The sequence below is a fragment of the Pocillopora damicornis genome, chromosome 7 (assembly GCF_964200805.1).
Source record: "Pocillopora damicornis chromosome 7, jaPocDami1.2, whole genome shotgun sequence".
In the NCBI taxonomy this organism is placed as follows: domain Eukaryota; kingdom Metazoa; phylum Cnidaria; class Anthozoa; order Scleractinia; family Pocilloporidae; genus Pocillopora; species Pocillopora damicornis.
The window spans coordinates 12,391,783-12,405,548 of NC_142676.1; the positions used below are offsets into that span (position 1 = coordinate 12,391,783).

Below are 13,766 nucleotides of genomic sequence, written 5' to 3' on the forward strand. Positions count from 1 at the left end.
AGACCTAAGACCGATATGGTCAAGAAATCATGCTCATACAAGTCAATTACTCGGTGGAACGCTCTGGAAAATCAAATGAGATCAATTCAAGACGTTGACGCTTTTAAAAAGTCACTCAAGTGTATTTTTAAGCCACGTATGTTATAATGATGTACTATGTAGAATTTTTATTGTTGAAAATATGTAGAAATCTTACATTAGTCTTCTTATAATTAGTTAGGAATTTAGTTTATTGGATTTAGTTAGGAATTTAGTTTTATTGTCCGTACACGACCACATCAGCTTTTGCTGAATTTTTTATCGTGTTTAAATAAATGCTGTTGTTGTTGTGCGAACAAATGTAACCAAAAATAAACTGTATTGGTGCCACGGATACCTGTTAGTACAAAAAGTACAGCAGACTGCAGACCGGATACAAAATATAGACTGCAGAGTGCGAAGTGGGTACAAAATGCAGACCGAGAATCTGAAGAGTTTTTACGTCTGGTATATAATATCATGTCATCTTACAGCTTACCGAGCGTCACGCAATCGCTTTTCCGCGATCAGCCTTCACGATTATTTGCACTATTGTGGAAAATTCCTGGCCCACTTCTTGATTAAAATCGATCGTAATATAATTTCAAGCCTTCAATACAGTCTTTTTACTTTGCGCGCGAGTTAGTTGGTGTGATGTCTGTACAGATTTTACCAACGTAATAAAAGTAGATGACGTGAATAACAGTGATGGTAAAGCAAGCTTAAAACGGCAGAAATCGCCGGAAACTACAACGGATACATAAGGTTTGAATAAGTTTTATTAATTTTACAAAAAAATTGTTCATATTTCGAAATATTTATCGTTGTAAATCGACCATATTTCGTTCCCTATACTATTCCTTATAACGTGTTCAAATTTAAATGGTTCCTCTCGTAACCTAACACCGAGTCACACAACGCGTGACGCGTTCATGAATTAATCGTTGGCTTTTTCTCGAGGCGTGAGCTTGGGCCGCCTGTGACAAGACAATTGCGTAAACAATACTTAACATAATAACATTATACACAACAAACACAGGATTTTGGATCGTGTATTTATTAAAAAGAATATTCATACAGCTACAATGAAAACAAACATAGGATTCACCCTTCTGATCGTGAAATTAAAACCATTCGCACTGTTATCGTGGCTACGTTCCCTAGCATCAAGTGAATCCAACATGGCGTCTTTCTTCACAAGCAGTTTGCATCCATTAGAGTTTTGTTCTTCAGTCTCACGGTAGTAGTGTTGTTCAATAGATTGCATAGAGTATATGCAGTTTGGTTTCAGATTTCAGATTTTGCTTTTTACAACAAGTGTACGTTTTTCAACTAAGACATTGGCCTACTTGGCCTACTTGGCATACAAGGCATTCAATGCTTTCAAGCGTTGGCGACTCGATCCGTTCCAAATTACTGCTCAATAATATCTTTCAGAGTGGATTGGCCGCGAAAAAAAAGATTTGTGTGTGCGTCTGTAAGTATTTTGAGCGTTTGCGCCATAATGCTCCAGGTGATCGTAATCCAAACACGTTGAAATACAAAACGACTGACAAAAGAGTTTTATGAGCAAAAATCTCATGGTTCGTCATGTGACCCGGCCCTGTCCGTACATGCCAATGCCAATCATCATCAAGATGACACGCGTGATCAGCATGTGAACACCTCATTGGATCACAGTTAGTTGTCATGGTGTTGATGGCCCAATGACCACTTGGTACTATTGCGCAATTTTTCCATTTTGTGGCGGAGGAAAAAAAAAAAAAAGCATCTTATGACTGGGCTACCACAGGTATCCCAGTAACAAGCCAGAAAACCGATAGTCTCCTTCGCAACCGTTCTTTGGGATGTCACGCAACGCTCCACCCAGAGTTTCTCTTAGGGGAAGCGTTGCGTGATATCCTATACTAATTGAACGTCTTTGTCAAATAATGGGCACGGAATCATAGGAAACCAGATTAAAGAAGGGGCCCCTATATTGTAAATATTTGAAGATTTCCCATGGCACTGTTAGGGAGAATTTAGATAAAAATCAAGAGTCTTTCAAGTTAATGATCATTTCCTTAACTTCCATGAGCTTAATGTATGAATTTGCGATACCATTTTTAAGAGAGAATTAGATGCTAGTTACCCTCAGAGGTTAGACTAGACTAGAAAAAAAAATTAATTATTGAACAGGCAGACACAAAGCCTTTACGAAAAGAGACGCAATAATCGTGAGGAATATTCAACAAGACGCTCATTGCACTTACAATTTATTGACTGAAACAAAAGATTTCCATGACGCAAATAATATCGGTAAACATAAGCACCGAAGATCCACCCAATCTACTGGCTCCTAAATGTATTTCTGTATTGATTTTAAGATTGTGAGCGAATCTCAGTTCAATGCAGGCTAAATCAGTTGATATTTAGGCAAATGGTGTCCCTCTGTAAACGAAAAACAATTTTAATGTAGCTCGTCTAAGTGCATCAAAATCAATAATTACGAATTGTCAATCAAATTGATCATCTATGAAGCTCTCTAAAACTTAAAACCGAGTTTTAAACACATTTTCCCTGTCTACAAGAATGCTTAACGTGCAAAAAGATGTGTCTAGTATCTTTTGACAATATTTTATCCTTGTTACTTTCCGGCTGTGTAGAAAACTCCTAGGGATAACGAAAAAAATACTTCTACTGGATTAATCTTTATTATGCGCGACTTGCACTGCCTTCTCTTTTTATGGAAATGAGCTTTCGTTTGTATAAATTTGTAGACAAAGAAATGATTTTCTACTGTATATCCAGGTAGAAGAAAATGATGAGTACTTTTTTCGACGGAAAATTTAAATTGTTTGTCGAGAGATAAAGTTAGACAACTGTCGTTATTGCATCTTATTTCTTGATTACTTTTTCCATGTAAACTGCTATATCTACAAAAAAGTGCCTTTCGCTTTTAAAATCGTTTTTTTTTTTAATATAGCTATAAGCAAACCTTTGTGGGCGTTCTCCTAACAACTGGTTTTCAAACTTAGCCACAGGAACAATCTGAAAATTCACAAATATTCACAATAGCTCAGTTTCCTTGTTAAGACTTGTCTGAAAGGAATATTTATCTCAGTAAACACAATGCCTTAAGGGCTCAATCAGAAATGCAAATTGTTAGCACAGTTCTTTCATCCTTGAATTGGAAAACTATGTACAAGCTACCAGCGGCTGCAGCATTGTTGAATTTTCTGTCCCAGTCTCCTTCTGGCCATTTTCCATCACAGTCGGAGCATCGCTTGTTTTACGAAGAGTCGTAGACGAGCCACGCGTCACTCGCTGACGTCCAAATAAAGTACACTTAAGAGCTCTCCTGTACGAGGGAAGCCTCCATGCATAAATAAAAATGTCCAGGGCGACTTTGATGAAAAGCGCTAGATCACTGACTCGTAGACAAATATGGATATTGACTTTTTCAACCAAGTTTTTTGATTTCTTAAAAAGATAAATGTAGAGAGCAATATTGTGCAGCGAAGCCGAAACTAACAAGATGGCTGTAAGATAAAATGTCATGATGGTAAACTGGCGTTCGTTGTGTCTTTTCTTGTAAGAATTTGCTCTTCTGAGAGACTGATTCACAGAGGCCGCTCTGCGGAGAGTGTATTTTCGTTTGAGATGGCGGTTAAAGGATGTATAGAGTAGTACCTGAACAACGATTAAGACAATAGAAAACAAAGTAGGGTGCATGACAAGGTCTATTAATAAAAATGTGTTCAGCTCTATTCCCGTAAACTGCAGCATGCAAAAGCCCGTGATGTAAACGCTGCTCACAGCAAGAGAGCAGAGAACTCGATTTTTGGACACTAAGGCCTTGAATTTGTGTGGGTATGTGACCGCTACATATTGACAAACAGACAAGGCGAGAACCACGAAAAATGACACGCTGATTGCTATAGTAGAAATGATTCCGCCAATCCTTTGAATTAGCTCATAAACTGCACCAGGCCTTGCGTTGAAGTTGGAAAAACCAACTACGTAAAAAATTGCAAAAAATGGCTCGACGGTCAATCCCACGAGCAGGTCGGATATGGCGAGACCCACGATGAAAAATGTCATCGGTGTGCGAAAACACCGCAGAGGATCTTTGTAGATCGCTGTGAGAAGAAGGGCGTTGGATATAACTGTTATAGGCGACAAGATGCACAATATGACGGCAAGAGCGAGTTCTACTTGTCTGTACAGGCGTACTTCTGGGGAAATGAATGAAATATTTCCACTTACGTTTTCAAACACGTTCGTAAGCGAACCATTCATGACTGCTCAGTAGTTCAGTCTAGTTTGACCCTGAAGATGATGAAATTAACTAAAGATCCTTGGTCATAGCTTAAGATCCAATCACCGTCGAAAAACAACCTTGTTCATCTTAGAGGACCAGGACAATCAAAATATATTTTCCGCCAACATGTTTAGTTCACCTGCCAGTGAGTCATTCAATGTCAGCCAATACTTATTAAATGGCCTGCAGGGTTTTTATATCAACAACAGAGCTGAATAATTGTTTCCACTGTCTGATCCCCGAGGCGCAATGAACTTTAATGGCGCCGGCGAGGGAAATATATTCCCTCAACAAATAAAACTGACAAATTTCGCTTCACTAAATATCGTCGATCAAAGTGCGATGGCAGGTGCTCTGACGTTGGGAATGAAAACAATATGTACGTGTATAGAGGGTGACTTAAGTCTTCTACTGGAAGCTATGACGTAGGTCTTCCGTGAGTTCGGTCAATTTTATTAAATACAGCTCGTCCTTTCACAGAAGTCTGAAAAAAAACGGAGAAATATAAAGTTTTTGAATGAAGTTAGAATGAAACAGTAGTTATTTTCGATTCCCTGCTGTTACCCAACGGTCGCGCGTTTCTCTTTTCGAAGGAAGGGGTTGATGATGTTTAACATGACCAGATGACACGTTGGGTATATAAACAATATCGCTCCGACTAAACTTGTTTCACTCGCATAAAAATTATTTATGCTACACCTTTACTCGAATTTACTCTATAATTCGTTTAGAAATGATCGTCATAAAGGGCACGATGTTCGCGACACTGATTACGCAATGATTTAAGAAGGAAGGGCAATAAATCGTTTCTCTGTTGCTAACTGCACCCGTACGCACGAAAATTTGGGACCCTTTAAAACTGAAATAGAAAGCGAAGTTGTGTGATACTTACAACTTTCACGTTAGAGGGATTGGAAAATCAAGATGCTTCTCTACCGGCTTGAGATGTCGATGAGGTGATTGAGATGTAGTTTGAATAGAAATCAGTCCTTTTCCTCCGTGATTAAGCCTTGAATAAAAATGTCTGCTGAGGAAGTTCAATGAACAATGCGACATACACGTAAAGTTTACTTAGCAGGCGATTACAAATCACTCCCTCCCCCACTCCTCAAGAAAGAAAAAGTCTTGGTTCAGCTGGATGTTTAGGTTTACGACCACTCAAGTCTTGCAACGAAATAAAGTGATAAACATCAATTTTTAAAAGGCTGGTGAACAAAGTTCCATTGGCACTTCACTATTCATGTTTGAAAAGAAAGCACAGAGTTTTGAATGGTAATGAATTAAATTTTTTCTGTCAACGAAGGCGGTGGCAGCGCTCTTTATCAAAATACTGAAGAATACAACTTATGACAGGTGCCATCAAGATCGCAAATTTCAAAGGTTCCCTGATATCTTGTTTCTCATTCAGGTGAAAACTTTGTTTTTTCTGAAGGAAAGTAATCTGGCTTCAGCAAATCAGAGCATTGACAGATTTTTTGATGATGTTCTCACTTAAGTCGAAATTTTGAACGGCCTTACTCCTTTATCTCGAAAATCCTACGAAACAATCAAATTATGCCGATGGAAAAACTATAATTTTCTCTGAGCGTTAACAACTAACAATCGATTTGCTATATTAACACCAGCCACACTGTAAATTTTTCAGGTTTCTATTTAGTTGTCGATGAGATGGTTTTTTCGAGTCATTCATTTTACTTTCGAAAGGTTCTCTGCTATTTTCGTTTCTGATGTACTTAGGTTAAATTGCCATTCTACGTTTGTAAATAATTTCTATGCAACATTACTGTCCACTGTGTTACAGAACAAACAAGAATTCGTAAATTGCATGCCTAACTTGATTAAAAACAGTGTTAAAGGCCAGGGGAAATTTACCCACTTTCATACATGTCAGCGGGTTAAACGTCACTTTTTTGCAAATAGACGTGTTTAAAATGAAAGCGATGTCGACTTCTTTTAATGTTTGTCATGTTCATCGGGCACTGTTTGCGACATGAAACAAGGTATTTACACTGAGAACAAGGCTGAAAACAATTCCTAACTGATTAAAAAGAAGGAGAAAAAGACGTGAAAGAAGTCCTAGACATCCATAAATTTGCATTAGCGAGGGATATGCTTTTTTGACGCACGCACTCATACTTACTTTTAGGCTTAAAGACCTCATAAGTTATTCGAGTCGGAGTCAATCGTTTACTGAAAGCAATATCTAAGCAACTTCACGAGCGGAAACTGTTTGTCATTCAGCACAATATTGTACAGTAGAAGCTTTCAAGTAGTTTCTGATTTCAGAACTACTACGTGCAATATCAAGTGTGTGCGTAAAATAAAATGAAAATCGGTAAACTATACCGGATTCAACGTATTTGGAATTATCATTTTTTTTTGCAAAATTTTAAAGAAAACTCGTGACGTTTATTGAACAATTGTGGCATTTGAGTTACGCAGTATGGAAACCGAGGGCTTTCGTGACGTAGAGCACCCGAGCAAGGGAAAGGCAGTAAGAGTATATTCCATCTCTGTTGTTATTTTCAAACTGTTTTCCCCTTTACTCGATTTTTTTTCGGTCATTTCTCTGTCCGGTGCTATCCCTTGCATCCTTTGCAGCGGTGCTGTTCACCCCTATGCTCTTCTGTTTTCCTATCTTCCTTTCTTTTAATTCCAACCGGATTTAGTGTGTTTTGTTACTAAGGAACGGTCGGGGGGAGGGGTTGGGTAAGCGCTAATGGAGATGGGGTCATACCGTTTTGTGAACCTGAAAATGAGGTGCTGTATAAAATTCTCCAAACATTTCTGAGATGTAGGGCTTTTTGGTCCTCTCTATTTTCCTTTCTACAGAGAAAGCAGCACTAAAGGGACCAACAACAAGTTGCTCTTGGAGGGAGGGGGGCGGGAGAATGGCACATTATCTTATGCAGTGATAACAACAGGGCCACTGGAAATTATGTAAAGGGAAATTAAATTTCAGCAACCCAATCGCCCCACCTTGCAGTAAAAAACTGTGCAGTCTCTTACATTCAGCAAGAAACTTAACACCTGACTCCACAACACGGTACTTTGTTTCCTGAAGGACTTTCTAGTCCCATACATCAGTTTTAACAAAGACTGCTAGTCACTAAATGTTTCAAAAACCAGGAAAAGCTCAGGCTGCAATATGAATTAGTCACCCATATGGACTTCATTTGATTCTGGCTTTCGACTGTTTCCTCTCTCTTCTTTAAGCGAAAATTGGATTGTTCGTACACATTAATTTCATGACAAATTGAAGGTGTTTCAGTGTGGAGCAACTAACTAACGAAATTTGAGCCGATTTTGCGTTCATTGTAACGATATAGCTTAAAATGAACATGTTAAAAAAATTGATTAATTTCTGTTTTTTTCTCACAGATAGCACGAATATTGATCAATTATTCGTTAACGTGTGGCTGAATGGGTCTAGACAAGCTAGAGACTCATCACGATTGTTCGAACCATCGAAGGTTTTAGGACTGGAATTGAAAATATAATATAAACACTATAAGAGCCCTCGAATCCTTATACGAAACTTCTGTCTCGCTTCGATATAACAACTAAAAAGTGAAAATTGCCTCCAAATCTGGGAAATTTCAAAACGGCCTTAACGCGTGTACCAAAAGAAAACCATTATAAAAGTGCGCAGTGCAGGAGCGTGAACAGGAGCGAAGCTAGAAGAAAGTGAAAAGCACATGTTAAATTTATCAAATAAAGAGAGACAAAACTAAGTTTGGTCACAGCAGTTTCCTAAAATTTGTACAAGACACCAGCGTCGATATCGCTTTTTCACCAAATGGGCCGACGTTAAGCTAAACTCTTACTCTTTTTGATGGGAAAATGTCGCAGCTTTACCTTGGAACACATTTTCCGTTAGTAATGCATTTCCTGTGAACCAACGAAAATGACAGCAATGTGGCAGCAATGTGTAAACTGCTTTTTCGCCTACTTTAGGTTCCCACTATGACGAGATTTATGTGTCAAAAACTGTCATTTAATTGCATTCAGGAGATAAAATCGCCAAACCATTCGACTTTAGAGGAGTGCTTTAATCGATTTGGTCACATCGGCTTGCGTCAGCGTTCAATGTGTGATGCCAAAACTTAATGAAGACTTCATTATCTGCTAAGTCCATATTAAGCCACACCAATTTGTCGACAAATGGCAAATTTCGAAAAGAAGTTATATTTTGACTTCGGTTCATGTGTTGAATATTCATTCATCCCACGCATATGTTTATGAAATTGTCAACAGTGAGAAAAAAGATTTGTTAACTGCGAGAGAACATCAAGGCAATGTCCTCTTGGTAGATCAGATGCGCGACAAGTAAATTACAGTTTAGAATTCTCAAAAAAGATATTCATTTCTGAATTATTATGTAGAGCAAAAGCACTGTGTCATAAAACACAACGAAAACGTTCACTGCTGTTGGTCAATTTAGATTTTTGCATGCTTAAGTGTTTATGGATCTAATTCTGTCTCAGCAATTGCTGTTTGGGGATTTTTTTCCCATATATTCAACATGCCATTTGCTCAAAATGTTCGCTTCAAATGTTATTCTGCATTAATTCAAATTGTGGGTCGGTCGAGCGAACAATCACTTCTTGCCTGACAAAACAGTTGTGAATTTAGCTTCAATAGCGAACTACCGAAATATTTATCCAGGTGTACATATTTCATTTTCATCACGAAATGGAGAAAAGGAAAGATTTGGACTTCGTTTTCTAATAAGATGCTACTTGTCACTGTGAACTCCATATGCGAATCATGAAGATTCTTTTTCTCGCAAAGTTAAGCGAGTAGCCCAATATATGGAATCGAAGACTTTTCGAGAGTGACAAGAAAAAAAGAGAAAAGAAACAATAAAAACATACAAACATAAAAAGCATGCAGTCAAGAGACCTTCGGTTGAGTTCGGAATTTGACAAGTTGATGGTGTTCAGTAATGGAAATAGCACACCTTAGAACCTAAATCAGTCTTTCTTGTCTGAATACTTATTGATACAAGCTTCCACGCTCGACAAAGCTTAGAGTCATATTTTGAAAGTAAAAGCTAGCTTAAAAGATCTCCAATGGTGTTTCTAAACTACATAAAGCTGAAAAACAAACTGTAAATATCACATAAATAGCAACTTAAAGATTCAGTGTTAGAAGATAGTTCTTATCTTAGCTCACCTAGCTGATGTGAACGTTGTCAATAAGAAACATCAGACGGTAGCCAGATTTCAACTGTAGACTTTTATCCACAATTCTTTTCATTTATGGTTCTTGCTGGTCCAGTCAATGCTTCACTGAGCAGAACATTAAGGCAAAGACAGAACTTCAAAAGGACGCACGATAACACCTCCCAGAATACATTGCAGACCAACGACATGTGCTTTGAAAACCTTTGATTTGCAATACACTAGCGAGCTTGAAGGAGACCTAAGATTAAAGAAAGACTCAGAAATGGCTCCTGCATACCTAAATGACAGAGAGACATCAGTTATTCGTTGTGAACATTTGATTTATTGACTTGACCGTTGTACCTCGATCACTTTTGATTCATGATATCGAAAACGACCACACGCTCAAATCAAGGTATTTTTGACTCTCGGTAATAAAAACTTATAACACAGCAGATAATTAAGCAAATATGTCACTTTAAAAAGCATCATTTTTTGCCACCATCTTGAATACGGTTCATAACATATGTAAGTTACCATAATAACAACACACAAGAACAGTTCTGAGTCTCTTTTAATGCAGAAAATTTCAAAATGACTTAAAAACGCAAACTTATGAGGCCATTTATTATTTTGCGGTTCCAATATGTTTTTTTTTTCAAGATTCAAAAGAGGGCCTGTCTCCATTGTGGGTTTTTGTTCATCATAATATTAAATATTCTTGGTAGTATCTTGTAAGATAAAAAATGAATTAGTTTCCTAAAGAAAAATAAATTTGCAAAACCCTTCAAATTTTGAGAAGAAATTTTAATTGTACATATCATTTATCAGCGTTCGGAAACGCGGCTGAGGAACATAATGTCTACGGAACTCATTAGTTTTGTACGGAAGCTTATCTACACACAAAAGTAATTGCTTTGAAGACAATGCCTAAATTTTAATTGAAGACGTTTTAATTAAAAACATGTTTACAACAGCCTACGTGCTCAGTTGTGTAAAATGCAAACTTCAGCTGACATTAGATTTAAAATTATCTCAACACCTACAATTTCCTCTCTAGAAAACGTAGGATGTCCTCCTTCTAATATCTCATACTTGTGATGAGAGATGATGAATCAGGGACAAAAATCATTACAATTCATTAATATGTAAAACGAGTGATATCCATTGCTGTGGTTATTATCTTAAGATAGAATTGACAAACTGACAAACGCGTTAAATTTTTTTAATCCAGGCGGTGTTTAGAGGGTAAATACACGGTTTTTTGTCCAGTAACTTAAAAAATTCAGAGCGGTTATAATATTGTGTAAAAAAAATGAAGCTAAATACACTTATTGATAAAAGGATGTAACTATATGGAGGTAACAGGGCGCATGAGAAACCCTCGTTTTCGAACAAATTGTTACTTCATACGACAAGTTACAAGTGGGTGTCGAAAATAATCCGGGATTGCTTCGGTTTTGCTTCAAACTTGCACCATCCTCTCGGCCAACCACATTCATAACTAAAACCAAACGCAAGTTGGCCACTTACATACGTATTCCGGCGCTTCAGACAGTTCGCTTGCTTTTGCTTCGACTTCTCAGTTGTTCCTTACGATGTTTCCTTTCTTCTCATTGACTGTCGTGATTACTGTTGTGATTGGATTTACGAGACTCAAACGGAATGAGTTCTGTTAACAAGAAAACAAGTTGATATGGCCCCAAATTTCTACAAAACGGTATGGTAGAACCCCTTCCCCTTCCCTGGTCACTAAGCCACAGTGATTCCTTGGTATACCACCCGCTTGTACTCGTGGTATTTTAACAAGATAATTTGATTTTATCAACTGAGTAGATAATGTAGAAAATGGCCTCCGGAAAGAGTTTCTAAGGTTCTAGAAACTCCCTAAAGTGCTTAATTTATATTATCGACTCAGATTATCTTGTAATATCCCACACCGACGCAGCAACACGGTTTGTTTGAAAACTTACCCTTTATTCATTGAGTGTTTTAACAAAGTTTGGATGTTTGTTGTATTTAAAAGTTACTTTGTCTTTTCTTTTGCAACTTTTAAGGAGGAATACAGATTTACATTAAAATACAATTGAATCAAGCTATTAAGCTGTTTTCAGTTCGAACTGAACACAAGACTTTCTTAAAAAGGCGATTAGTATGAGCCACCTGACCTCATTCGTGAGTAATGATCAAACTGTGCTCAGCAACCGACGTCTATAACTGACAGGTAAGTGAATCGTTACTCAGGGTAATTTAGTATTATTAACTGAGTTGATAACGTAAATTGGCCACCGTAAAGAGTTTAAAAGCTGTCGTTTCGAGCGTTAGCCCTTCGTCATCGAGCGATTGGAGGAATTGTGGGTTGTGTGTGGGTTTTTATGCAGAAATGGAGTTACCCTATTGGTGGCAATGTGGTGATGAGAAAACATGAATAAATAAGTTGACTGAAAAGCGCTCGTTAATACCGTGGGGATTAATTGCTTTTCGTTCAGTGGCAACTATTACAAGTAAACTAATGGCGTAGCCGTGGTTACTAAAATGGGACCCAGCTAGGCCAATCTTTTCGTAGGTTTACGTTATCAACTCATTTGATAAGACTAAATTACCCTGTTATACTCTCCCACCGACGTAGTATTAGAGTTTCTTTAGAAACTTACCCCCTTGAATCGTTACTTAGCTTTTCTGCACAACTGATCATCGAAACTCGCAAAAGCAGTAAAAAATAAACTTTGTTCTCCACACAAAATCGGCGCGAAATATGCATTTTCCAGGTGTCTCACTGCAACATTTAAATCTCCACGAGCCCCAATGAAGGTAATACACCGCTTCATTTCCGAAGCCTGTAACTCATAAATCTTTAAATCTAGCTCTTTCCTAGCAAAAGACCCTGACGTACTTGGCTTGAGGTAACTGTCCACAAAATCTGGTTGAAATTTTTCGTTTTTTAGCTCTTCAGCTAGGGAAAGTAGTTAAGTTTGATTTACAGGAAAAAAATTGTAAGATCTCTATGAGAAAACAAGATGGGGCTGAAAGAATGTTTTGGGGGAAGCCGTACTGAAGAGCGAAAGGTGTCATAATTGGAAAGGCCTCCAGCAGAGTGCTTACGTTTGCCGCGAGCTTTCGTCCGTGATCTCGATTTTTATAGTTTGAAGGCACCCTATTTTGTTGATAGTGACCTTAATTAATGTCTCTCTTGGTATGTAAAAGCAAGTCACTCTTTGACATTTAAAAGCTTTACTGTCTAAACTAAAATGACACTGAAATTGAGACTTGGTTAGTTATTTTACATTACACAATGAAAGTGATAATATACTTCGAGATTATTTTGTTAAGTGCCACAAGTGTTCCCAAATTTAATAATTCTCTTCGTATTCAGTGGCCATATGTATTTGCGAAGGGGAGGCCGTTCGATTTATCGTTTGTTCACAATTTTCTATCATTTCTTTCACGGTGAAATTTGAGGGATCGCAGTCCACTTCCACTACAACTTCTCTTTCAGGACTATCAAGAGTTTCTTCTTCGCTCATACTCCTTCTATCTGCTTGTTGAAGGGATGTTACTTTGCTGTCAGAGCCTGTTTCACTATTAATCAAATGAGACTGCGTCTGGAACAGGGATGTATTCACCATCCGATCTTTCTTTAAACGGTAACGCTCTTCCGGAAAGGTGGGCTCTGACAATATGAAGAGTCTTTGATCGATTTCAATAAGACATTTCTCAACATAGGCGCATTCATCTTCAAAAGTCATACTCTCGCAATAGAGTTTGCAGTTCTTGCGTTTTTTCCAGCCAAATAGATTAGAAATGCCCTGGAATAAGTAACTAATCATAAATTCGGCCAAGTCGAGCTCATCTGCCACAGAATCAAGATTATTCTTAACCTCCTCCAAAGCACAGTTCAAAATGACGATGAATAGATTGAGGAAAAAGACAGTCATAGAGCAAATGTAAAGGCTAAAAAACACAAAGGAAAGAAAAGGGTTTACTCTTGCCATTTGAAAACTGGGCACAGCCTTTCCGAGTAGGAATTCAAACTGAGCCACACAGGCACGTGGGAAACTGGAATAGGACTCCACAACAGATCCAAACGCCATCATACCAGACATGGCAAACGAACAGAAAATGATAATGAAAACGAACGAGAAGGAAAACAAATATTTTCCAGCAAATCGAACTGTTATCGACAGAAATACTGTTTGCTTGCTAAAGCGTAGGAGTCTCAGCAGCTTAACTGTCGCCAGAAAGATGACGGTGGACAGAGCAGCAGTTTCAAAGTGCAG

The 13,766-nt window shown here is 37.9% G+C and overlaps 1 protein-coding gene across 1 annotated transcript; it reads right to left on the reverse strand.

The window, feature by feature from the left end:
• Nucleotides 1-2,256: 2,256 nt before the first annotated feature.
• On the reverse strand, nt 2,257-11,367 carry LOC113668367 (uncharacterized). Its single transcript, XM_089212132.1, has 3 exons — nt 9,500-11,367; nt 5,214-5,345; nt 2,257-4,805 (listed from the first exon to the last, which is right to left on the reverse strand). Exon 3 carries the CDS (start codon nt 4,297-4,299, stop codon nt 3,196-3,198), a length of 1,104 nt encoding a protein of 367 aa, XP_089068258.1. The 5' UTR covers nt 4,300-4,805; nt 5,214-5,345; nt 9,500-11,367; the 3' UTR covers nt 2,257-3,195.
• Nucleotides 11,368-13,766: the final 2,399 nt, after the last annotated feature.

What these genes read in the sequence shown, in the direction of transcription:
- LOC113668367 (XM_089212132.1), bottom strand. Translation starts at nt 4,299, where the DNA reads ATGAATGGTTCGCTTACGAACGTGTTTGAAAACGTAAGTGGAAATATT.